Source organism: Miniopterus natalensis, chromosome 1, assembly GCF_054644295.1.
Source record: "Miniopterus natalensis isolate mMinNat1 chromosome 1, mMinNat1.hap1, whole genome shotgun sequence".
Lineage (NCBI taxonomy): Eukaryota > Metazoa > Chordata > Mammalia > Chiroptera > Miniopteridae > Miniopterus > Miniopterus natalensis.
The window spans coordinates 18,588,062-18,614,823 of NC_142081.1; the positions used below are offsets into that span (position 1 = coordinate 18,588,062).

A 26,762-nucleotide genomic window follows, 5' to 3' on the forward strand; every position below is an offset into this window, starting at 1 on the left:
TGTCTAAGTGCCTTTCACACAAATATGGGATTTTTAATACCACATTTATTTTTTATTTTTTTTCCTTTTTAAAAAAATTTATCTTTATTGTTGAAAGTATTACAGATGTCTCCTTTTTTCCCCCATTGAGCCCTCCACCTTGTATCCGCTCCACCCCCAGGCCTTCCCCATATCATTGTCTGTGCCCATAGGTTATGCATATATGCATTTAAGTTCTTTAATCTCTCCCCACCCACTCTCCCACCCTCGCCTTCACTCTGAGATCCCTCAGTCTGTTCCACGAGTCTGTCTCTGAATCTATTAAATGTACTTATCTATTCATTCATACTTATTTTGTTTATAAAAGCAATATATACTCATTTTCCAAAACCCAAATATTACAGACACATGTCACAGAAGGTAAACAGTTGCCTGTGAACTCACTAACCAGTGTCAGTTGTTTGGCATATAGTTTGGCATATAGTTTACAGATTTCTTCTTGTGCATACACTTATATACAAATGATTTTTATTAGTGCTATTACTTTTTAGCAATAGCTTATAAATACCACTTGATTAGGAGAGTTTGATAGTTGATTATTATGGGAGGGAAGGAAATGAGAATATTTATTGCCTTTTCAGCAGTTACTGGGGACATATTCATAATAGGGTTATTATAATTTACCTCCATAATTTTGGCAAGAACAAAAATGGAAGAGTTCTATTAGAACACCTCCCCTCTCTGCAGTGTCAAATAGTGCTTAAGAATAACAAAAAAGAAGGAAATCGCATTGTGAGAGGGCCCCCAGCTTGTAAATTCTCCATAAATGGGATGCTAACAATGCTTAAATAAGTGATAAATATCTAAGTTGACTCTTGTCATTATGGTAAGTAAAGTGTTCCATATTGTTCCTGAATTTTATGTGCATACCTCCATCTTCTAGCACCCCATATAAAGCTGATATGTTTCCATGTTAATTCTCTCTGAAGTGTTTTTCTTAAAAAAACAAAATAAGGCTTTCTGTTACTATTTCTTTTTATCCACCCCACCCCACCCCTCTGTTTTAAGAGCCAATGAGTGTTGAATCTAACCAGTTGCCCTAAGCTTTTGACCAGTGAGAACTGCCCTCACAGAACACATATTCTTGGGCAGGAGGCTCTTTCTCTTGAGCATTGATGGTATGCTCCATGCTGTCTTCTCTTTCTGCTGTGTATGTTATGTTCTTACAGACAGTTTTGACATCGTGCAAATAATAGAGCTATCACACAAATAAGGAATGGATTATGCCAGGTATCCAGGTGCACATTTTATGACTTCCAGAGGTTTCTTCAAGGAAGGACATAGCTGGAAATGATCAAGAAACAGGATTACTTAGTAAAGGCCTTTGATGTATAAAGCACCATAGATGTCACTGAAGCCTGGGCATATTAACCAGTAATTCTAAAAATAGTAGTGAGAAAAAATACTGGCATTGCCAGAAGTGTTTCCTAGACCTGACTCCTTGATAGCGTGTAGGTTACAGACTATTCTATAAGGCAAATCATAGGATACCGTGGCTTATGGGGTTTGGGATCATGCTCTTTGCTGATTGGCCAGAGGTGAGAGAAGGGTAATGAATCATTTCTTCAGGTCTTGAGGACAGCTCTGAGGTCTTTTCCCAAGTGTCTCTATCAGATCTCATGTAGCCAGGGGGTTATTCCACCTTAGGGCTCAGGAGCTGGAACATCATTTAGGTCAAGATGTTATCTTTAGCCTGCCATTGGTCCAGACCCTGTGACCATTAGTCAGGTCCAGGTTACTGTCTTCTGCTGCCTTCAGGGTTTCTAATTATCAGGGGAAAGGCTAGGTCTCTAAGGGGCATAGATATAGAAAGAAGGATATGGTTTCTAGAGCTAGGATTTAAAAACTAAATTTCATTGAAGTCATAAGAACCTTTGGTTTCAGAAGCATGCCATGGCTACCTGGGATTCGGGAGGAGAAGCAGCCTCCTCTGCCTCTTTCTGAAAGTACGTCTCCATAGGGATTATGCTGGGACACATTTCCATGTAGCCTCAGCACCCCTCCTAGAAGGGGTTATGTGTATGCCTACATCATGCAGTCTGTATACATAGACTTTCTGCATTTCTAAGCTCAAAAGCGTAATTCAAATGAAGATGGGCCAGGATAAGGCATTGCTTGGGAAAGCTTGCTTTTGACAGATGAGTGCCACTTTTGGTTTGTTCTCTTTATGTTTAAAATGATTGCAAACACACATTCTTAGTAGTTACATTTTTGCTTATTTGGTTTTGCATGCTATTAACACATATTTTTGGTGCTATGAATAGATTGTGATGTATCAGTTGTTTCCCCCTCAGTGGAACTGGCATATATGGATTTAGGCCAAAATTAAATGTTAGCACTAAAAAAAATCTGCATTTAAAATAACAAAATATATTTAAAATTCAAATGAACACTTTTCTTAATTATCTGGGCATTGTCGATGCTGTACTTTACCCTCCCCCCATCTGCACAGTTAATTGAGAATGTGTTGTTTAATTAATTTTATTAGCAAATAAGAGCTGTGTCCCTTACATTTTTATATTTTTTGGCTTTTTAAGGCATATTTCTTTATATCTGATCTTTAAAACATCCAGCACCTCCTGTATTTGGTTTGACCTATTTACTAGTTTCAGTTATATTGAGGCAGAAAAAAATTTTTCTTCTATCCTTCTAAGTTATTCTGGCTGGTCTAAGAATTAAATCGAGAAATTAACAGGAGAAAATAAAATTTAATTATGTACATGCATATGGGGAATCCACATAAACATGACATATTCCAAGGGTAGTCAGGTAAAATGAGGCTGATATGCCATTTTGAGCTAAGGAGAAAGGGGTAGGGGTTTGAGATTTCAAAGGGAAGGAAGACCACTCACAGGAAGGTATAAAGAACAAATGCTTGGTAACCAGTGTTCGCTGGGCCGTACAGAAAATAATGGGACACAGGGATTTTATTTTATTTATTTTTATTTTTTATTTTATATATATATCTTTATTGATTTCAGAGAGAGGAAAGGAGAGGGAGAGAGAGAGAGAGAAACATCAATGATGAGAGAGTCATTGATCGGCTACAGCCCGCAACCCTGGCATGTGCCCTGACCAGGAATCAAACCCTGATCGCCTGGGTCCTAGGTCGACGCTCAACCGCTGAGCCATGCCCAGCCGGGCGGGACACAGGGATTTTAACCTATAGACTTTGCTAGGTTCCTCCCTACCTACCACACCTAGTTTATATTATACTATACACTTGACCCTTGAACAACTCGGGGGTATTATATACCATATTCTTACAATAAAGTAAGCTAGAGAAAAGAAAATGTTAAGAAATCATTAGAAAGAGAAAATACAGTTACAGTATTTTACGTATTTATTGAAAAGATCCCTGTATAAGTGGACCCACACAGTTCAAACCCGCGTTGTTCCAGAGTTAACCATAGTACTCTATGATGGTAGCTCCCTTTCTGGAGCAGGTCCTCTGTCTGAATTCTTTTAGACACTAGGGGGAAGGTCAGAGGTTCTTCATGAATCATTTTTCCCTAAAAATAATCAGCCTAAAGTAATCCTCATGCCAAAGAGACACATCCTGGAGTAGCAAATGTTGCCCCATCACAGCCACAGTAAGAATTTCACACATTCAGCAGTCATTTTTTGACTATTTACCATGCACCGGCCATGAAAAATGACGTAGTATCTTCAGAAGTTTCTTAAGACAAAGCATTCTGTTTTTTGAATTCTCAAAATAACATTTCCTTAGTATTTCATTTTGTGTGTTTTTTTAAATATAGCTTTATTGATTTCAGAAAGAGGAAGGGAGAGGGGGAGAGAGAGTGGAAACATCAATGATAGGAAGGAGAGTCATTGATTGGCCTCCTCCTGCACACCCCTCACTGGGAATCGAATCACAATCCCCTGGATCCTAGGTCATTGCTCAACCACTGAGCCATGCCCTGCCGGGCTCCTTAGTATTTCTTGATACCTCTTAACCCTTTCTGTGTTTTATTAATTTTATTCTTTCCTTTCTTGGTGTTTGATTAGGCCATGGAGTTAGAAAAGTCAGTTGACATGTTTCTCTTTGTGCTCAAGATCTTCAGTATCTTCTTAGAAAACAAAAGTGCATATATATTCATCTATTCCTGGTTTTTTTCCAATTTGAAGACAAAAGGATAATGCCGTAAAATATAAATAAAATAATAAAAATAATAATATGTTATCTTACATATGTAAATTAAAATAATGATTTTTAAACACCATGATTAAACACTTTTCGTGCATTATCTCATTTAATCCTGGAAACAACCTTATGAAGTAGGTATAATCATAATCATCATTACCATTTTGCAGATGAGGAAACTGGAGCTCAGGTTAAGTGTCCCAGCCAAAGCCACACTGCTGGTAGATGATGGAACCGGAATACAAACCCAGATAGTCTAACTTCAGAAGCATGTATACCACCAAAGAACCAGGCTAAACAAGTTATCAGTGAAATTTAGGAAGATAATAGAATTACTCATTCCTCTTTTTCTCAGACCTTCTTTTACTGCTTTGATGTACTACATTCAAATGTCTGTTTGATAGTTTCAGGTTTTATGCCTCTTCCAGCTCATTAGGTGAGAGAATCTGTTTAGCACAGGTAGAGACAAAGTTCTATCACTGTTACAGTAAGAAAAAGAAGACATCTGCTTGCCATCTTGAATACTCAAATTTGCAAAGGTAATTTGCCTCACCTGAATGATAATCAGTGGATAATGTGATGGTAGAAATAGTTAAAATTGGTAAATTAGGTAAAACTGGTTAAAAGTAGCTTTGGAAATTGGAGGTATGGTGGAAGGTAAAATATATGAGGCATTTTTATAAATTGTAAGTCAGAGAGTTAGAGAGTGATTACAGGTTAGCTATGTCCTGAGTTGTCAATGAAGAGTGTGCTAAAGAATGAAAAAAGGAACTAGGAACAGTGAAGGAAAGTAAGATCATTTTTATTTCATCTTTGAAAGCCAAGGCCAAGCCAAAGCGTCAGAACATGTAGTGTTGTGTGGAAGATGATATGAGTGGCCTAATTATGAGGGAAAGATACAGGCATGGAGAGAAATAAAACAGTGAACGTTCAGTGTGTTTACTGTCTACTGAGCATGGTTCTAAGTGCTCTTCACTAAATTCTCAGAAAAAGTATTAGACATAATTCTCCCTCTTTTACAAAGTGAAGCAACTGAGAGGTTAATTTGCTTACCCAAGACCATGATTGAACCTGGGTGCCCAGTGCCAGAATGCTTTCTGTGTATAAGATTTAATTATGCATTGCCTTAATGTAATGAATATAGGTAATTTTGCTGTGGAATTTTAATTAGTTTGAACACATAAAAGGGTTTTCATTTTCTCAGAATATTTCAGCTTGAATGTCTGCTGTGTATTCTTGGGGAAGGTAAGAGGGGGAGGGGGGCAGTGTTTGCCCTCAACCTTTGGAGTTTGTTTTGAGGGCACAAGACCACACAGGAAAGGCGCAAGAACAGAAACAGGAACTTATAAATAAGAGCAAATTAATAAAGTACAAAGTAAAGGCATGTCTTAAAATGTGCCAGGAATTTTTCCATAACCTATTTTTTTTACTTCTATCCACCATCTTTCATTGTGCTCTTGGTTCTTTTGGAGTGTCTAAAGATTAGAAATATATAAACATTAGTAGAAAATAGCAAAAACAAAATGAAAAAGAAAAAATAAATTGCTTGTATTTCCTGATTTGTGTGATTTTCATCTAAACTGCGGAAAAATTGTCTATAGGAATTTGCATTATAGAGTTGTATCTTGACCACCCACGTAATAGTAGAAAAAGACTTAGAGTTTTAAGAGCAGTGTGGATTTTTTTCCTCATAAGTTAGCCTATTATAAGGCTTAAGTTTAAGTAGGAAAAAGTGACTGTGGGATAAATTATATTACTTGAAACCTGGGCGTATAGGCTGGAAAGATTGGGGCGAGATGGGGGTTGTTTGCTAATGGGAGCTCATTTGTTGGAAGGGGCACTGAAAATGTTCTAAAATTAATAATTGTGATGGTTGCACAACTCTATAAATATACTAAGAAACTTTAAATTGTATACTCTAAGTGGGTAAATTGTATAGTGCGTGAATTATATCTCAATTTAAAAAAATGACCTCGAATGAATGAACATTGTGGTAAAATATACATGACATAAAATTCATCATTTTAGCCAATTTTAGGTCTACAGTTCATTGGCATTAAGTACATTTTACCTTGTGCAACCATCACCACCACCCATTTCCAGGACTTTCTCCTCATCCCCTCAGAGCAGTGAACTTTTAATAAGCCATCCAAATTTGGAAGCAGTAGGCTTCACCTGCTTCATTTCAAGCCTTTAGACTCTCTAAATACTTGCCTCCCAAAACTGAGTTTTGTTTCTCTAAAGTTTTTCGCCTTTTCCGTTTGTTTCCCCTCAAACCTTTTTCTTTTGTGCTCTCTATCTCAAATAGTGACATCACTACTCACGAAGTTGTCTAACCAAGAGATCTGTAATATTTTCTCTCCTTTATCCTATGTATTTAATCACTAGAGCGTATGGATTGTTCCTCCTTAAACTTAACTTGATTCCTGTCTACTTTCACCTGGGTTTAATAGTCATCCATAGTAGAGGAGTCAGCCAAGCAAAAAATGATTTGGAAGAATGAAGATAAACAGTGCTGAAAATTAGGAATAGAAGGCATCCATGCAGAGTTCCAGTAAAATTGTATGACTCCATGATGCCTTTCCTGACTCTAGTAGGTCTCTCCCGCCTATTTAAGTTTCACTTCATTCTACTTTTGAAATATAGTTGTTCCTTGGATTCTGCAAGGTATTGGTTCCAGGACTCCTGTGGATACCAGAATCTTTGGATGCTTAAGTCCCTCATATAAAATGACATAGAACAGTTCTGGCCAGGTGGCTCAGTTGGTTGGAGCACTGTGCCATACTTGGGTTGGGGGTTCGATCGCCAGTCAGGGTGCGAGGCAGCTGATCAGTGTTTCTCTCATATCCATGTTTTTTTCTCCCTCTCTCTCTAAAATCAATAAAAACATATCCTCTAGTTAGGATTTAAAAAATAAATAATAAAATGGCATAGAACAATGCATACATTCGTCCCTCCACACCCATGGAAATCCAAGGATGCAATACCCAGGGTTACGAAGGGCCAACTCTATATTTATTAAAAATAATCTGCATATAAGTGGACCCGTGCAATTCAAACCCAGGTTGTTCAAGGTTCAGCTGTATACTCTCCGTACGCTTTTCATATCCATTGCTGTCACCATAGTCCAAGCCACCATCGTCTCTCCTGTGTTCTCTCTGCTTCTGTCTTTGAATCTTTTCTAAATATAGCACTCAGGGTGATCTGGCTGAAAATATAGGATATCATATGAATCTTCTGTTGAAGAACCCTGCCAGGGGGCTCATTATGCTTCTTAAAGTCAGAGTCAGTCTTTTTCTTTGTTTGTTTTGTTAAATATATCTTTATTGAGTTCAGAGAGAGGAAGGGAGAGGGAGATAGAGAGAAACATCAATGATGAGAGAGTCATTGATCGGCTGCCTCCTGCACGCCCCCGGCTGGGGATCGAGCCCACAACCCAAGCATGTGCCCTGACCGGGAACCGAACTGCCATCACCTGGATCCTAGGTTGATGCTCAACCACTCAGCCACGCCCGGCCGGGCTCAACGTCAGTCTTAACAGTGAAGACTCGTGAGGGCCTTGTGATCTGGCCCTTTTTCGATCTTGTCTGTTCTACTCTCCCCTCCCTGCCTCCCTCAGCTTCATCTACACCAGCTTACCTAGCCCTTGGAAATGCCATTCGTGCTTTTGCTTCCAGCCTTGGCCTTTGGAGATAGCACTTGGCTCATTCACGTCCTTTCTCAAATGCCGCTTGAGTGAGGCATTTATCTTTTTGTTGTCCACCTCCCACGCTGGAAAGTAAGCTCCATACAGGCAGGGGTTTTGTCTCTTTCATTCAATAAAAAATAACCAAGGTCTAGAGCAGTGTCTGGCACACAGCAGGTGGGTGCTCAGGATATATTTGACATCTGCTTGCCTGGAACACAGTGCATTCTCCCCTTCCTGTGTAGTCTTCCTGGTGAGGTTTTTGCCTTTGGCATAACCTTTATACCACTTTCATATCTCCTGTATCCTAGCAAATATAGATGAAATAAATGAAATCTTTATTATTTAATTATTTTTATATATTAGATTTCTGGGGTTTTAAAAAATAGTTTTATATCTTAAAGATAGGCTTCCCTGAAGTTTCAAAAATGTTAGTAGCCCCAAATTTGACTTCTTTAGTATTTGTTTTTAAGTTTCTCTAAGAAATTCTAAATTTTGTAGAAACTATGTGCATAGTTTCTTTTAACTCTTACTTGAGGAACTTATTAACACAAATTTGTCATCTTCAAATATGAGCACTTTTTCTTTGACAGTATTGAATTTGATGAAATAATTCATTAATATGGTGTAAATAATATGGAACAACCTCTAGGCTCCCGAAAATCCCAGAGACCTCAGAATATTCTTTTCATTACTATTAGTATCAAATCTAAATGTTCCCTTGTCGACCCACTTCCCCTTTCTTGGAAGAAGTAAACGTTTTTTTGTAACTTACTTCCTGATTAAGTGGAATCAGGAATCCCAGCAATTCTCACTATTAAAGGATAGTAAAGAATGTTCTGTTTACGTAAGCCCTGTCCACACGTAAGGAATGTTCTGTTTACTTACATAAGGTCTGTTTAGTTTAAGAACAGCTTACGCCCTGGTACAGTCCAGCCTTCCTTAAACTCTGTATACTCGTTCTGCCCAGTTTCACCTCTTTTATTTATTTATTTTTTAATCCTCACCCAAGGATATTTTTTCCATTGCTTTTAGAAAGGGGGATGGGGGTAGGGAGAGACAGAGAGAGAAAGAGAGAAAGATTGATTGAGAGAGACACACCCCTTGCGCACCCTGACCAGGGCCGGGGATTGAGCCTGCAACTGAGGAACGTGCCCTTGGTCAGAATCGAACCCAGGACCCTTCAGTCCTTGGGCCGATGCTCTAACCACTGAGCAAAACTAGCCAGGGCCAGCTTCGCCTCTTTTAAAATGGAACTCAAACCCTCTACTTCCCAAATGAACCCATCCTTCTGTTCTAATTCAGCAAAAGTGTTAGTCCTAAGAAAATTATTACTTACTACGAATATTACCATATTCAAACTTTAGAATTTCAAGTTCCAGTCTTCCTAGAAAATACTTTTTTTCCCACAGTTTCAGGAGAACTTTTGTTATACATTGATATTACATTAACCCAGAGATGTTTAAGCTTTTTAAATTCCAAATTGATATTTTCCATGAACATGACACATTGGCTCATGCTTTAGTACTACAGTGATGTCATTTCAACTTTTTCTTTGCTGAATAGTTCTGTGCTCCATTGCACCCTAAGAGTTTCCGTTATAATGTCCCATAGCTCTCCTAAAAGGTAGTCTTCCAGTAGGCAGTCTAAACAAGGTTTGCCACTAATATTCTGCCAGGCTTCCATCAACCTCTGGCAGAATATGTTCAAGAAACACCTAGTAGTAAAACATCTAGGGGGAAAAGTGACTGTATGGGAATGAAAGTAGATGCACAGACAGAAAATAAATGTTCTAATGGCCAGCATTGTCAGAGTTGTGCTGTTGTTCATATGATTATTTTAAGAGGGAAAGGAGAAAAGAGTAAGGCCCAGCCCCTTTATGCTTTCATTTCCTGCCTCTGATTCTGAAGTGCTGCTTTCGTAACACTGCCCAGTCTTAAAAATTTCTGGAATAGCCCAGCCGGCGTGTCTCAGCGGTTGAGCATCGACCTAGGATCCGGGAGATCGCAGTTCGATTCCCGGTCAGGGCACATGCCCGGGTTGCGGGCTTGATCCCCAGTTGGAGGCCTGAAGGAGGCAGCCAATCAATGACTCTCTCATCATTGATGTTTCTCTCTCTCTCTCCCTCTCCTTTCCCCTCTCTGAAATCAATAAAGATATATTAAAAAAAAAAAATCTGAAACACCCAGCACCAAAATTTTTGAATGCCTGAGCCCACCCCTTTAAAATCTGTATGGTTCTGTTTTGGTTTTTTTGTTTGTTTTAGTAAAAGGGTCATTATTAAATTGTAGTTGGATATATTTAAGACTATGAATCGAGAGATCAGAAATTTAACCTCATTCCAGTTTTTTAACTTCAGTTAATTTTCCAAGTATTTAAATTTTCTTTTTATTTAAGTGTTTACATTCATACAGTAAAGTGCACAAATCTTAGGCATACAATTCAGTGAATACACACCCGTCTAACCACCACCTGATCATGATAAAGAATATTTCTAGTATCCCAGAAGACGGTCTTGTGCTCTTCTAGTCCATTCCTCCTTGCCAAAGATAAACCAGTATTTTGACTTCTGTCACGTATATTAGTCTTGCCCATTCTTGAACTTCATGTAAATGGAATCTTACATACAATACTTTACATATAATCCCTCTTTTGAATCTGGCATATTGTATTCATCGTTATGTTTTTGCGTTTCACCCACATGTTTAGATGGAACAGTCATTTGTTTATTGCTGTCTAGTGTCCCATTGTTTGACTGTATTACTGTTTATGCATTCTGCTGGTAGGCATTTGGGTTGTTTACTGATTTTGGGTGTTACTGAGAATGACATTCTTATACCTATCTTTTGGTACACAATTCTGTTGGGTATATGTACCTAGGAATGGAATTGTTGGGTCATAGAGTAGGCATACGTTTAAGTTCAGTATATCTTTCTTTTAAAAAAATTTTTTTATTGATTGATTTTAGAGAGAGAGGAAGGGGAGAGAGACAGAGACATCAATTGGTGGTTCCACTTATTAATGCACTCATTGTTTGATCCCTGTATGTGCCCTGACTGGGGATCGAACCCGAAACCTTGGTGTATTGGGACAGTGTTCTAACTCACTGAGAGCTACCTAGCCAGGACTAAGGCTTATCTGTTTTTAAAAAAATGCTTTTGAAGGGAAGAACCACAGGAGTAAAACACGTTCCTTTTTACTCTGCAGTATAATTCAGCCAAAGTGAAATATATTAGAAAAAGTAACTTTCCACATAGCAAAAAGAAGACCTTGGACAGGTGATTAAAGTAAATGATTAACAGTTAATACTTTATTAAACATAAAGTATTAAATTAAATAGATATGTGAAATATCCACAATGTAACATTTTTTGGTAGTATAAATTAGAACAAGGCAATGGGTAGAATTTTTCCATATTTTACCCCACCTCAAGTCACTTAACTTGTATTAATGCTGAAAACGAACTGAAACCATTTGGGGGGGCTATCTGTTCTACTTGGGGGAACTTCATTGAGAAAACCCTTACCTGCTTTGTGATTAATGACCTTTAAGAAGAAAGGGAGAAGAGGAAAGAAATGCTTTGATTTCAGATTTTCCCAGCTCATTATAATTCACTGGAAAGTATAAGTCTGAAGAGTAGTGGTAATTTTATTTTATTTTTCCCAGGAAGGCAGATTATATCAGTATATCCAGGAAATCTAAGAAGATTAGGAGCTGTGTAATGGAGTATAATGTGAATTAGGGGAGCAACTCCGGCTGAAAATTATTTATATTTCTGTCCTTTATTTTGAAAGATTTCGGTTAACACCATAAATGTTATTTTTGAAGTTTCAGACTCAAACATATTTTGTTGAGTATGTCATGTTATATAAAAGCTCATCAACTAAATTGAAAATTATATTGCTGTTAGGCAGGTGAGTACATGCTATATTCTTTGAAGCGTAAGTTCTGAGTAGATAGCACTAATGCCATTTAGGACAAAATGCTGCCTTTTGTATCCCTTACTTTGTACCAGTCCTGCGAGCTCATAGAACACTACCTGTTCTGATTGATACCTGTCTGAGTGGGCTTATGGAGTTTTATTTCAGTAATAATACAGTAGTTCCTTCAGACCTTAAGATTACATGGCTGAGAATCCTGAGCATTCTGGATTAAGACTTGATTAAAATATTCCTTTTGAAAATGGCTGAAATGCAGTTGGTACAACTTCAAAATCTATTTGGCAGTGGATAATAAAAATAGTTTTCTAAATCTAATTTTGTTTTGTAAAAGTGATTTGAATTTATCACTGTACCATGCTTATCAATAGGTAGATAATTGCAATGCTTCTTCTACCTCTGTCCTCTACTCTTTTTAGGCTTTCTGTTTCCTTAAAGGAATTAAATCTAATGATTCCATCACAAACTATTGATAATTTCATACTCATTACTTCCTTCCAGAGCATTAAGTTTATTAAAGATATATGCTGCATTCTCTGAGAAGTTAACTACATGCGTTTACTTTTCTCTCTTTCATGCCAAGCTATGTGTTTTTATGGAAGGGATTCTAAAAATGCTTTTATTCTAACAAACCATATTGATGAAATCTAAAAGGAACCGCCACAGAGTGAAGTTCAGTTGCAAAGTTCAAGAGAAATTAGTAGAGGTTTTCTCCAAGTTGCTTTTATGCTTTTTATCACACTTAAAAGTAGACTTATGTTTGGAAAGTAAAGAATGCTGACTTATGTTACCATCTGTGATCCTAGGCAACAATAAAGACCTTTTAAGAGTTAATAGTTTTTTAACAAGGCTAAACTTTCTAAAATTATTTTTTCATTGAGGTAACATTGCTTAATAACAAATTTTAGGTGTGCAGCATTATAATTTGGTATCTGTATACTCTGTTTCCTGCTCATCACAAAAGTCTAGTTCCATCCATCACCATATATTTGACCTCCTTTACCCATTTCATCTTCACACACACACCCTTCCCCTCTGGTAATCACCTTTCTGTTATCTGTATCTATGAATTTGTTTTCGTTTTGTTTCTGTTTTTCTGAATGTGTGGATTGTTTTTTTATATGTCAGATACTATGAATTTTTACATTATTGGGTGCTGCATTTTGTTGTGTTACTTTTGGTAGTTCTGGAATTTGTTCTTAGAATCAATTGGATCCTTTTGAGACTTGCTTTTAAGGTTTCTTAGAGTGAGTCCAGCGCAGCTTTTAATCTCTGGCTAATTAAGCTCCATTATTAGCGTGATGCCCTTCTGAGCTCTTTCCACTTGAGTGGGTGAAAATATAAACTATTGCCAGCACTGTGAGCACCGGGAGTTATTCAGTCTACTGCCTTCTACTGGGTCTTTCCCAGGCCCCTGATGGCTTCTTCTCATATTTGTGCAGATCAGCACTCGGCAGAAGGCTCCAGGGACCTTCTGCAGATCCCCTCCGCCCTCTCCTGTGCACTTCCCAACAAGCTCTAGCCCCCTTAGCCTCTCCAGCTCCCATCTCCGGTGTCCTCAACGGACAAGCCTAGGCTCCTTGCCCTGTGCAGCAGCTTGGGACCTGCTCTAGGCAGTACAGGGACGACAATCCAAAGGCTCACTTCTCATTAGCTTTCTCAGTCTTGTACTGCCTGTGTCTGAAACCATTGTTTTATATACTTCCTCCAGTTTTCTGTTGTTTATAACAGGAAGAAAATCTGGTCACTGGTATGCTAACATGGCCAGAAGTGGAATTCTCGCCTATTAAATATAGAGTAAGCATATATTGCTATTTCTAGGGGGAAATTAGGGCACATGGCTCATCATATCTTAACATACTTAAATATAACACATTTTAAGGTTCTGCTGTATTATTTGTAAGACGTGTGTCATAATTTTAGTGATGTTCATTAGAGTTCACACTAAGCTAATCTAGGCTTGAGTGTTATTCTCTGGCCAACTGAAAATTATTTACATAAAGAGTATTAATTTGGGGTTATTTGTAGCAGACTTATCTAGAGTAGCTTCCCTCAGCTATAGATATGTTAGTATTCTAATTCTAAGGCAGTGTATTAGCCATCTGTATTTCTGGTTGATTGATTTATCTTTTGAATTGTATGATGTTTGTGTTTTTTTAATATTAATTTTCTGACTTTCTAATATATGTCAGAAAATGACTGCAAACCTTTTCTTTTTTATTGGATTTGTAGGGGTGACATTGGTTAATAAAATTGTATAGGTTTCAAGTGTGCAACTCTCTAATACGTCCTCTGTATATTGTATTATATGTTCTCCACCCCAAGTCAAGTCTCCTTCTATCACCATTTGTCCCCTTTACCCTCTTCTACCTCTCCCTCTGCAGACCTTTCCTTACTTGTTAAGACCATGAAATGGTTCCTTTGTGAGCTGATTTTTTGAATTTATAGCTTGCTGTCTATTACAGAACAGTTGTTTGGACATCTATTCATAGATTGACCCATCATAATGTCAGAAACAGGCCAAACATTTTGTCAGTTAGCAGTTAGAGAAATGTATGTTTTAATCCATTTGTGTTATAGGGAAGGTGAACAAAATGGGATTAAAAATATGATTTTAACATTATTATGGATGTGCTATTGCTGTCAGGAGTTTTAGGGAAATGGTAATAAAATCAAACTCTTGAGAGGAAAATTTGCGGTTCTAAATGGCTCTGTCTCTGGTCTTAGGTGTAAAATTATTCACAGCACAGTTACTTAGAATGACTATTGAAGTTGAGAGTCCTAGATTCTAGTCTCAGCTGTGCCACGTATTGCCATGTGACTGTAAGCCAATCACCACCTTTGTGAGAGTCTCCTGATCTACAAAATGAAGATGAAAATAAATATCCTACTTACTGCAAAGGGATAGTAGTGTTATATGAGATGGTATTGATGAAAATGTTTGAGGACGCTAATGTGCAGTGGAAATATTTGTTGTGCATTATTATAAAATCTGCTGTCAACAACCTAGTATGACAGAACACAAAGCAAATATATTTCATAAAGCTTGCTGTGAAAAAATATTTTATGTTGGAAAGGCAGAAACAGACCACAGGAATTGACTGACAGAGTGGAGGTCGAGTGATGGCGGTGTTCTCTTCTCAGTCCTTTTTCTTAGCAGTGTTTGGTTTCTCTTCCCACGGTTTTCCAGGCAAAGAGTGTATACAGCAGTTAGCTGAAAATACCAGGTATTTCAGGAGACGTCTGAAAGAGATGGGCTTCATCATCTATGGAAATGAAGATTCTCCGGTGGTGCCTTTGATGCTCTACATGCCAGCCAAAATTGGGTACGTTTTGTTGCAAATTACAAGCTGGTCTCTCCAGACTTAAGTTTCCGTGATGTGAGACTCAGGCTTAGGTATTTTGTCAGGGAAAATTGTCTTGGCCTCAGTTATTTTAACTTTTATTTGCTAGATACACCATAGGTTAGTGGATTCCAATTTGTAAAATATGTTAACTTGTTAGTCTTTCATTAAACAAACATTTGAGTTTAATGCACTCTTCTAGGGTGGTTAGATAGATCAACAAACAAAGCAGAAAAATAAAAATCCCTCTCCCATGGAACTTACATTCTAGCGGAGCAAGAGTCAGACAAACATAACAGATAAGTAAATTATGTCCTATGTTAGAAGGTGTTTAGTGCTATGGGAAATATAGAGTAGATATGGGGGACTGAGCATACTCGGGGGGGGGCAGTTTACGGTTTTAAATGGGGTGGTCAGGATGAGCCTCAGTGGGAACAGAAGATGACATCTGAGCTTCACGTGGCGGAGAGAGCCACTTGGAGAAAGAAGCTTTTGTGCAAAGGCCGGAAGGCAGGAACATTCTTAGCCAACAAAAGAATAGCCAGGAGGAAAGTGGAGCTGAAGTGCAGTGCCCGGCGGGGAGTGGCGAGCCATGAGGCCATGGTGTGTCGCGGCATAGTTACAGAAGTGCACATTGCACAACTTGTTGGCCTTGTACAAGGTATATATATAATGGAAAGCCTCGTCCTGGAATAGCGTCCAGTGTATAACAAAACCAGAAGATGTTAGAAAAGCAAATATGAAGTGAACCAGTATAATTATTTGCAAAATAATCACATGCAAAGTTGCACCAGAGATGTAAAATAGTTCAGATTTGGGAGTTTTGATGGGCTCTTAAATATAAAATTGGATGAGGTTTCATTGAAACATTAAAGGAGCAAATGTTTTTGTTCATCTTTGAATCCCCAGTGCCCACCACAGTCCCTGGCACTCAGGGGCCACTCAGTGATATGAAAGTGAACAGGAAGGAGAGTTCAATCAGGGAACCTGGAAATGTGGTGATTCCAGAGATGATAATGTGGGGAAACTGGGCAAAGGTGCTCACTGAGGGAGAAAGAGAAGTTCAGTTTTCAACGGAAGTCACATGAGCAATTGGCCATATGACCTTCAGAGGCAATGGTGGAAGTGAACCAGGCAGAGGTGTAGGATTTTCCTCATTCTTGAACTGGAATTGTCATAGAGAAACGTGAAGAGTTATTTGGTCTGGAGGACTGACTTAGTCTGGAACCCTTTCTTTGGAGAGGACTGTGTCTGTTCTGCCTTGGTGAAACTGTGTACATCATCATTGAAACTTAGGAAGGGTGAGGTGGAATTCCAATAAAACACTAGACAGTTTGGGAGCAAGAGCCGAAGATGCAGGGCGCTCAGGCTCTTTCTGACACAAAGGAAGTACGTCGAAGACCATGTCCTGGTACTAGAGGGAGTGGGGAAAGCTAATGTGATTAGTTACTAACATAACTAAAATGTGTGGGATTTTTAAATTTTCAAACAAATACTTTAAACAGCTAAGGGGAAAGTAAAAAAGGATTCAGCTAAGTCAAAAAGAGGAAAAGACAACATAATTTAGTAAATATAACAGAATTTACATGAAAATTAGAACTGTGTTATTTTACACAAGGTACAGAAGTGGATTAAGATCTCATGCCACCAATTTGCCCCTGGGGTGGGGGGTTAAAGAGAGCTGGGCAACTGAAGCCTGGGTCTATGCTAGCTTCACAAACACCAAAGGAAACCTGAATTTCAAAGGCAGCTTGATGCCTACATCAGTCAAGAAAGGCATGGTAAGGGGGGCTTAATGCTAGTCAGCCGTTCTCCCAGCAGAAGATGTCCATGGTACAACAGATCCTCTGTGTCCTTATAATCCTAAGAATTTTTTAAACTGCCAAGCCTAACATCTCAAGGACCAGGTTTTAAAGTGTAGTTCATTTTGAAGCCTCTAAACCACTGTTACAAGTCTGGGACACTTTAAGGCCAAAATTGCAAATTACTTTAGGCAAGCCCTATTAAAGATTGGTCTCTGCCAACTATATTCTTATACTTTTGTGAAGGAAACCATTTGGGAGACAACCACTAGGATTGAGTAAGAGAAGTCTTTGTGAACTGTCCATGTTACCTTGAAAAGGAAATTCCTAATGGAAGTCTCCAGTGCCTGTCTCTCAGTACTTTTGATCATTCAGCCCTGCAATACCTTAGTACTGTATGCATTACGACTCTTCCTAGTTTCTGTTCCTTGCTTTCCTTTTGCAGCGCCTTTGGACGGGAGATGCTGAAGCGGAACATTGGAGTAGTCGTGGTGGGATTTCCCGCTACCCCAATTATTGAGTCCAGAGCCAGGTTTTGCCTGTCAGCAGCTCATACCAAAGAAATTCTTGATACTGTAAGTAGACTCTTTAACCTTGATGTAAAATACTTTATACTAAGAAGGCCTGATTATCCAATGAAATTAATTATCTGTTGATCCTCTTGTTCTTTGAGTACCTAAGATATTTACCAGTAAAATAGAGGAGGGAATAACAATGCTGCTTAAAACATTGCTGTTTACCAAAAAAAAAAAAAAGGCAAAACCATTTGCATTGCCCACCAGACCCTGTGTGATCACTGGGACTCAGGAGTTTTCTGGCTTCCTCTTGTTCCACACCCTCCCTTGCTGTGGCCGCTACAGCTATACAGCTCTCTTCCTGTTCTAGCTGTTCCACTCTCAGCTTTCTTGTATGGTTTTTTTTTTGTCTGTAGGATTTTCTCTCCTGAGCCTTCTCTTATTTTTTCCCTACTAACTCCCACTCATTCTTCACATCTCCACTTAAAGGAAACTTGCTCAAGGCTGTTCCCAAACTCTTGCTTGATGTTTCCTTGGCATCTTAAGGTTTTGCCTTAGTGCATTATTCACACCTTTCATTATTTATGCCAATATTCTCCATTAGATAAACCTTGAGGATACTAAGTCTAAATCTGTTTTGCTCATTCTCTATCCCCAAGACCCAGCACAGTGCCAGGCATATTGTAGAGGCTCCTAATTACGGTATTACTGAATTTAATTATTTATGGTCTCTTAATATATTCTCATTACCTCTTAATATTCTCTTAATATGCTATTATTTCACATCTAAGACTTCAGACTTTAAGTATCACTTTCACCCTGGCCAGTGTGGCTCGTTGGTTGGGCATCGTCCAGTGTACCGAAAGGTTGCCAGTTGGATTCCCGGTCAGGGCACATGCCCAGGTGTCAAGCTCGATACTCTGTGGGGCATGCAGGAGGCAGCCGATTGATGTTATGTCTTCACATTGATGTTTTTCTCTTTCTCTCTCTCTCCCTTCCTCTCTCTAAAAATCAATACACTTTTCTTAATAAAACAAGTAATTACTGCTTTCTGAGAGTTTAATAGAGCTCTAAAACATATTTGCATAAAATTGTTGGAGAGCTACTAGTCTTTGTTTTTTAACTAAGTTTTTAAAAATATGTTTTTATTGATATTTTAGAGAGAGAGGAAAGGAGAGGAAGAGAGAGAGAAAGAGGAAGGAAGAGGGAGGGAGATGGAAACATCCATCGACTGCCTCCTGCATGTCCTCGACTGGGGACGAAGCCTGCAGCCCAGCATATGTCCTGACCGGGAATGGAACCAGCTATCCCTTGGACAACACTCAGTACACTGAGCCACACCAGCCAGGGCTACTAATCTTAAATATCATAAACGTGTGTTTTTAAAAGTTCATTATGACAATTTTATATTTCTACGCAGCTGAGGACTGATTTTTCTTCCTATTTCCACATAGCAAAATTTCTACAAGTATAAGTATATTCTTAGTTACATTCTGACACTGAAATTGGATTCAGTTTATTCATACCGTATCTTTGTTTTTCTTTTAATTTTTATTATGCCTCTCAGATTTTTCCCAATAGATTTCTCAAATATCTTACTGGTGAATTTCTGCATTGATTTTTTTTTTTTAATGTCTCTATTGATTTGAAAGAGAGACAAAGAGAGGGAGAGGGAGGGAGGAAGAGAGAGAGAGAAACATCAGTGCAAGAAAGAAACATTGATCGGCTGCCTCCTTGTACTCACCCCAATCAGGGATCTAACAGGCGACCTTTTGGTGTTCACAGTGTGACGCTCAACCAGCTGAGCCACACTGGCCAGGGAGAATTATTTTTTTAAACCCAGTTATTTGGATGTTTAGGAGTTTTTACATGCCTTTGAAAAGTATCTGTCTCATAAGCAGTGGCTATAGGAATACATTATGTTTTCTAACAACAATTAGTTTTCTTTGTTTTGTTTTTGCCCTTGTGGAACTTATATTTTAGTGGGAGGAGTCTGTCAATAAATAAATATAATCATAAACTAAATTATCTAATATTTGAGGGGTATAAGTGCTTTAGGAAAATAGAAACAGAGTAAGGGATATTTAGAGTGAGAGGGGTTGGAATTTTTTTTTTTTTTTTTTAACTTTTAAGATGACAGTGTATTTAAATAAATAATCTGGCTGAAATTCTACATCCGTATTATCATGATGTACTTATCTGATGAAACTAAAACCATGAGGCAAATGCTCAAATAAGAATAGCATTAAAAACAAATTTATACATAAATTTTTTTTGCAAAATTCCACAAGTTTGTCCTGTTTAGAGCTGTTCTTCCTTATTTAGTCCAATAATTGAATCCCATCTGGCAAGTACTGTTACTCCTCTATCATGTAAAGTTCCGTCCACTGGTGACCTGATCCATACACTGCAGTGAGCATTCATAACATCCCCCAACAAAAAATATGTATTTCATTACACCAGGCACTCTTCAAAGCCTAAAAGCTCAAAATTTTAAAACCAATGACAGTTAAAATAAGGGGTTTTGAACTGTAAATGCTTGTTAAGCTTTACTGTATAGACTAACATTTTGGTTTCCTAGACTCAGTGATACTAAATTGCCTATTGGGTTTAGTGGCTTCTTGCATCAGCTCCTGCAGCTGTCCTATTTGTTCATCACGAAAGTCATTAAGTTTTTCTTCTGGTAGGGCTGTTCCAAAGCATGCTTTTTCAGTCGAATTTTGGCTGTTTTCATTAGCTTGTTGCCATAGCACTGCTGCATACGCCTCCCATTCCTCCAAGAAACGTCGGGCCTCATCCGAACCAACCGTTTTACGTCTCCTGAATTCGTCCTTCATGTACTGGTTGCCGAGGGCTTTGAGGTCTGGGGGCAGAAAGCGGTGCAGCAGCAGGATGCGCTGATACAAGGCCCGCGCGTGGGCCACACACCGCGCCTGCGCACGGGACGGCGCGCGCCAGCTCCGCGCTGGGTATCGGTGGAGAGGGGTTGGAATTTAAAACAGGAGGATGCTAGACTGCACTGAGGAGGTGATATTTAAACAAAGACTTGAGAGCAATTAAGGAGTTAGCCAAGTAGATATCTTGAGAAAGAACATTCTAGAGAGAGGAAATAGCCAGTGAAAAAGCCCTGAGGCAGGATTATGCTTGACAAGTATGAGAATGCAAGGATGAGGGCAGAGAAGTAACAATGGACGGTAGGGATCGATTATTGAGGGCCTTATCGGCCCTTTCAAAGACTTTGGCTTTTATTTATTTTTAATTTTTTATATGTATTTATTGCCATTTTAGTGTTCAAATTTTTTATCTTTTTTAAAGATGGTCCTTTAACATTTCATGTAATACTAGTTTGGTGGTGATGGACTCCTTTAGCCTTTTTTTGTCTAGGAAACTCTTTATCTGTCCTTTGATTCTAAGTAACAACTTTACTGGGTAGAGTAATCTTGGTTGTAGGTCCTTGCTTTTCATCACTTTGAATATTTCTTGCCACTCCCTTCTGGCCTGCAAAGTTTCTGTTCAAAATCAACTGACAGAGTTATGGGAGCTCCCTTGTAGGCAACAGATTCCTTTTCTCTTGCTGCTTTTAAGATTCTCTCTTTGTCTTTAACCTTGGCATTTTAATTATGATGTGTCTTGGTGTGGGCTTCTTTGGATTCATCTTGTTTGGGACTCTCTGCACTTACTGAACTTGTATGTCTTTCTTTCACCAGGTAAGGGAAGTTTTCTGTCATTATTTTTCCAAATAGGTTTTCGATTTTCTTGTTCCCTCTCTTCTCCTTCCAGCATCTCCATGATGTAAATGTTGGTATGCTTGAAGTTGTCCTAAGGCTCTTTACTCTATCCTCGTATTTTAAAATTCTTTTTTCTTCTTGCTGTTCTGATTGGGTGTTTTTGCTTCTTCATATTCCAGATCACTGATTCAATTCTCAGTTTTATCTGCTGTGCTGTTGATTCACTGTATATTACTCTTCATTTCAGTTACTGTAGTCTTCATTTCTGACATCTCCCTTCTGTTTGTTTGCTTTGTTTTTGTTAATCCTCACCCAAGGATATTTTTTCCATTGATTTTCTAGAGAGTGGAAGGGAGGGAGACAGAGAGAGAAACATCAATGTGAGAGACATCAATTTGTTGCCTCCCACATGCTCCCTGACCGGGGCCAGGGATTGAGCCTGTGATGGAGGTAGGTGCCCTTGACCAGGAATCGAACCCGGAACCCTTCAGTCCTTGGGCCAATGCTCTGAGCAAAACCAGCCAGGGCCTCCGTTGCCATCTTGACTGGAAGTTCTAACTACTTTGCTGAGAACTGTACACATTCATGTAAAAATTTAGATGTTACCAGGTATCTAAGCAAATTTCTGTTGCCAACAAATATGATTGCCAATTGAGAATTCTAATCATTTTCGTAAGATCTACTTGATTGTTTGACTTTGCCTTCCATTTAGCTTTTTGAAGCATGAAGTAATCTTTTGAAATCATAGGTTTGTTGAAGTCATTTTGTCTTATGATGTTTTATGGAACTTAAGATAAACATTACGAGATACAAACGAATTTTCATTTAGTAATGTGCCTTGTGATGTGATTCTATATAGAGAAAATGCCATAAAATCCACCAAAAAAAACCCCAGCCTGATAGAGCTAATAAGTATACACAGCAAACTTGTAGAATGAAAGATCAACACACAAAAATTAGTGTTTCTGTATACTGGCCCTGAATAAATGAAATTAAGAAAACTTCATTTATGATGGCATTCAAACATTGCTGAAAGAAGACTTAAATAAATGGAAAGACATCCTGTGTTTGTGGATTGGAAGATTTAATATTGTCCCTATCAAATTCCCAATGGCTTCCTTTTTTTTTTTTTTTTGCAGAAATGGAAAAGCTTAGCCTCAAATACATGTGGAACTGTAGCGAAAACAGTATTAAAAAAGATAGGAAGGTGGAGGACTCAAAACTTCCTCATTGCAAAATTTACTACAAAGCTATAGTAACCCAAAACAGTGGGTTCTAGCATAAGAGTATATATGTAGACCAGTGGAGTAGCATTGAGAGTCCAGAAATAAACCCAAGCATCTGGCCAATTGGTTTTCAGCAAGAGAACCAAAGGTAGTCAATGGGGAATGACTAGTTTCTTCAACAGATGGTGCTGGGCAACTGGATAACCGCATTCAAAAGGATGAAGTCGGACCCTTACATTACAACATGGGTGAACTTAGAAAACATTATGCTCCTCCTTCACCTACAGCCTGTCCATCATCCACACAGGGTCTCCTCCTCACGCTCCCACTTGTTCTTACTGAGTTAGTGCGGCAGTTCACTTTGGGGACTCTCCATCTTGCATCTGGGAAATATCTTAACGCAGACATCTCATTAGTTTTCTATAGTGCGATACTGGAAGGAGCAAACACTGAAGTATAAAAGGAGAGTGGACAACATTGTGGCCGGCCTGGCAAGTCGGGGGCACATATTCCTTTTCCTACCAAGCATAACATACTTTGATGAGTTATACCCTTTATCGTGCATACCTGCTCTTCACAACCCAGTTATTATTCATGGTCAGCCCCACGTCCTTGCTCAAAAAGCAACTCTTTCCACAGCTGCAGTGCGACGCAAGTAAATGCACTGGACACAAACAGTCCCACCAGCATCCGACTGGCTCTGACTCACCTCTGCTCTGTCTTTATGTTTCAGGCTTTAAAGGGGATCGATGAAGTTGGGGACCTGTTACAGCTGAAGTATTCCCGTCATCGGTTGGTACCTCTGCTGGACCGGCCCTTTGATGAGACTACATATGAAGAAACAGAGGACTGAGCCTTTTTGGTGCTCCCTTAAAGAAACTCTCCGTCACCCAGGACAGTATGTGGCCTTTCTGAGCCAGGTCCAGGAACCACGCTTCTGTGGCCATCTCACGCGAAAGACATTTTCTCAACTGCTGACAGTGGCCACCGCCGCCCTAAATGGCATTTTGTAAATAGTAAAAAACTGCTTCACATCTTCCTTTGCAAGGTTTCACCTTTTAAAAAAAAAGGTGACTCACCGCTTTTTTTGTCCATTAAAAAAATGTTTTATTTTATAACTATTCTACTTGTGAAATCACGCTGGCCCTAGCCTGTCTCTGCTAACCACACCGGCCATTACCCTCTCCCAGTGGCCTCTCCACCTTGGGCCCATCCAGAGCTGCTGGCCCTGCACTGCAGCCCCGAGGCTCACCTGGCCCACCTCCTTAGGGAGCAGGGCCTTCCTCTTACTTCCGCCCCAGATCTGAGGTGGCCAACCTTGGAGTCCTTATTTAACCGTCAAGTAATCAACGTGTTCTGCTTTTAGTCTTAAGGTTAGCCTTTTAAGGAAAACAGTAAACGCTAACCCTGCTGAAATTCCCCCTCATCTAACTCCCCCTGGTTTAGAGCCTCCCAAGGCTTGGTCTTGTTCCACTAACTGGAATGGAACAAGGATATCTTCATTCACCATTGGGTATTTCTTCATGATAGCCACTGTTTGGGGGGGGGGGGGGTGTTCAATTTTTGGATTCTTCCCAAGCTCTAACCTAATACTCCCATCCCCTATTTAAAACACAGTGTTCTAAAAGCACCCACACCCCACCCTGATCAGCCCCCCCCCCCCCCCGGTGATGCTGACACTGTACAAAGCTGCTCCTTGGAGTGGTGAGTCGCCTGCTGGGGTGAGGGCCAGGGTGGCTGGTAGATTTGATTCCTACTTGCAGAACCAGAACATCTGTGGTTTGCTTCTTACTGCTTTCTGCTTTTCAAAATTATGACCTCTGCCCAGGTCTGGGTCCAGATTAGATTTAAACTGATAAAGGGAAATGTTGGTAAATCCTCTGCTCAGAAATAAATCACTTGTCATGTTCCTATTTAAGGATTAAAGTTCTTACCCTTTTTAGAAGCTGACCCATTTAAATATCACTCTTCTGAGGGCTGGCTCTCTTTATTTTGATGTCCTGAGACAATTCTAACCATCATCGAGGGTTAGGGTCTCCCTTGCCTTTTCTTCTTTTTTTTTTTTAAAGAAATTCTGGACACATATCTGTTTGCCAAACTGGGACCCTCTGTTTTGACTCTGTTTTCAAACCAGGTAATGGGGACTTTTTTCAGAGACCTTTATACTGCTTGACCAAAGAACAAATCTGAAAATCTCCATGTTAAAGTTCTTTTTTTTTCTCTCTCTTAACCAAAGCTTAAGTGAAAAGAACTTTTGACTCTATTATACCCAAGATCAGCTTGTCTTTTAGTAGCCATCAGGTGTTAGAGGGAAGGATTGGAAACCGGATGGAAAAGAATTCTGTGAAAGTATTTTTGCACGTGTCTGTTTTTGAAGCCACTCCTTTTATTGGTAAGAGTTCTCAGGCCAGATTCTCTTGGGCATCTTATTGGTATGATTGTACGGCTACAGGTAGTGGAAGACATAAGCAATATTATTGTTTGTGAAGTTCTGTTTTCGTGTCTCAAGTTGTGTTTGGTCACTCTCAGCATCTGAGAACATTAAGCCCTTGAATAGTCCAAGGTTTCATTTTACTTTTTTAAAGAATAGCAAAGGGTGAATAAAAGAACCTTGAAGATATGCTGGGACTGTACTTAGTGTGTACAGGTTGCAGTAAAAAAGAAATTGTGGTAACCAAGTGACTCATCCTGTAAATGAAGCACATTGCTCACCTTTTTTGCACCTCTCGTTCCTCACCCTAGAACCCCACTAGGATACCAGGTGGCTTTTGCACTGCACTTACTATGTAATGGTGTGGGGTTTGCAGAAGTCACAAACTTTAAGCAATGAACTTACCTGCTAGTCTTTATTTTGGCATGCATGAAGTCACTGCAATATAAAGTATCAGTTAGTATGGGCATTTAAAAAATTATATGTCACTTTGCTGGTGCAGAGTTATTTCAGGATAAATGTAGTTAAATTACAAGTTTATTTCGAAGAGACAAAATCCTGTGATCTATCCAGGACCTCTACTTTCTAGAGGGCAAAACGTACATACACACTGGTTGTCTCTTCTTGAAACTGTAATATAAATCTAGGCTTCAGTCATATAACAAGTACCATTCTTTAATCAAGCCCTTGGGGAAATACAAGTGTATATAAATACAGTCGTTGGGAATGAATAGAAATCTGGGATTGTTTAGTACATGGTTTAACACACAGCCTGACTCGAGAATCTGATGGGGTTCAAACAGGCATCAGCTAACCACAACCACCAAAGCTGGTAGTCAGTCAGTCAGTACAGGTGTGACTGATCTTGATCACGCTTGCTTTAGCATTGCCTTGATCCATTTCCACTTTATCAGACCTTTTTCTGAGAATCACATGAAAAGCCAGGAATCTATAATGAGGGGACATCAAATTCACAAAGAATGGAGCAGATAGCAGGCTGTCTTCCCACCTTTGCCCTAGAATATGATATACCTTCTAACGCAAGGAAATACTAAAAATGTTCAGGGGCTTTGGAGCACTTTTTTAACTTTTTGTTTTGCTTTGGAAAATTCTTTACAAAACATTCTGGTCTCCAGAACCCCAAAGTACTGCTTGCTTGTTTGAAGAACTTGATATCTTTAGTCCTTTAGTCACTGTCTTAAACTTTGATGCAGGGTGAGGAGTTCAGATGTCAAAACATGCTTCTTCCACATGTAGTCACGTAAAGTGAACAGAAACGTCCTACACAACTACCAAGGGCTGTGTGTTTGCCTGACGCCCTGTCGCAGGCCAAGGAATTGAATGTTCTTCCCTTGATTTGTCTCTATAATCCCTCCCTTCTGTATCTGGCCTTTCTTTCTTTCTGTGCCTCCCAGTTCTTGATTTTTAGAATTCCACGGGCAGTGAAGAAAAGGAATTTAGGTGATTCTTGTTTTATGGGACTTTGTAGGGATGTGGCAAAACCTGTAACTTGGTTCTCTTGCACAAAGAATTGCTGCGTCCTAACCCCCAGGGTGTCTTTCCTGGTGTTCTAGGTAAGCCAAAACGGGTTTTAATCTCTACTTGCTATATAACCTGTGTGGTTAGGCAGTGCGGAGAGTAGTGGTTTTCCTTCTGTCTTCCTTCATGAAGATAAGAACTGGAGCATTTCACACGGGTAAAGTCAGGATAGGCCAAAGGGATCATGAAGGGTTTTAAAAGTCAAAAGATTCTTCTTAGCTGTTGAGTAGCTGTTTGCTTAAATGCAGCCCCAGATCCTATAGATGTGCTGCTACCTGTTTATCATGGAATCTCAGTGCCCAGCAGGCATCTTAATCCATTAAGCCAGTTAATCAAAATACCTTCCATGGAGGAAAGCATGTCCATTC

At 39.1% G+C, this 26,762-nt stretch overlaps 1 protein-coding gene and 1 pseudogene across 1 annotated transcript in view; one reads left to right on the forward strand and one right to left on the reverse strand.

Moving 5' to 3' along the window:
- SPTLC2 (serine palmitoyltransferase long chain base subunit 2) overlaps positions 1–23,971 on the forward strand; it is an 88,797-nt gene extending 64,826 nt beyond the window's left edge. Inside the window, exons 10-12 of the mRNA XM_016220209.2 lie at positions 15,000–15,135; positions 17,401–17,530; positions 23,158–23,971. Of these exons, the coding sequence (XP_016075695.2) occupies positions 15,000–15,135; positions 17,401–17,530; positions 23,158–23,277 (386 nt within the window). The 3' untranslated portion in view covers positions 23,278–23,971. The remainder of the gene's footprint in view (positions 1–14,999; positions 15,136–17,400; positions 17,531–23,157) is intronic.
- Positions 19,984–22,989, reverse strand: LOC107542890 (succinate dehydrogenase assembly factor 3, mitochondrial pseudogene; annotated as a pseudogene).
- Positions 23,972–26,762: the final 2,791 nt, after the last annotated feature.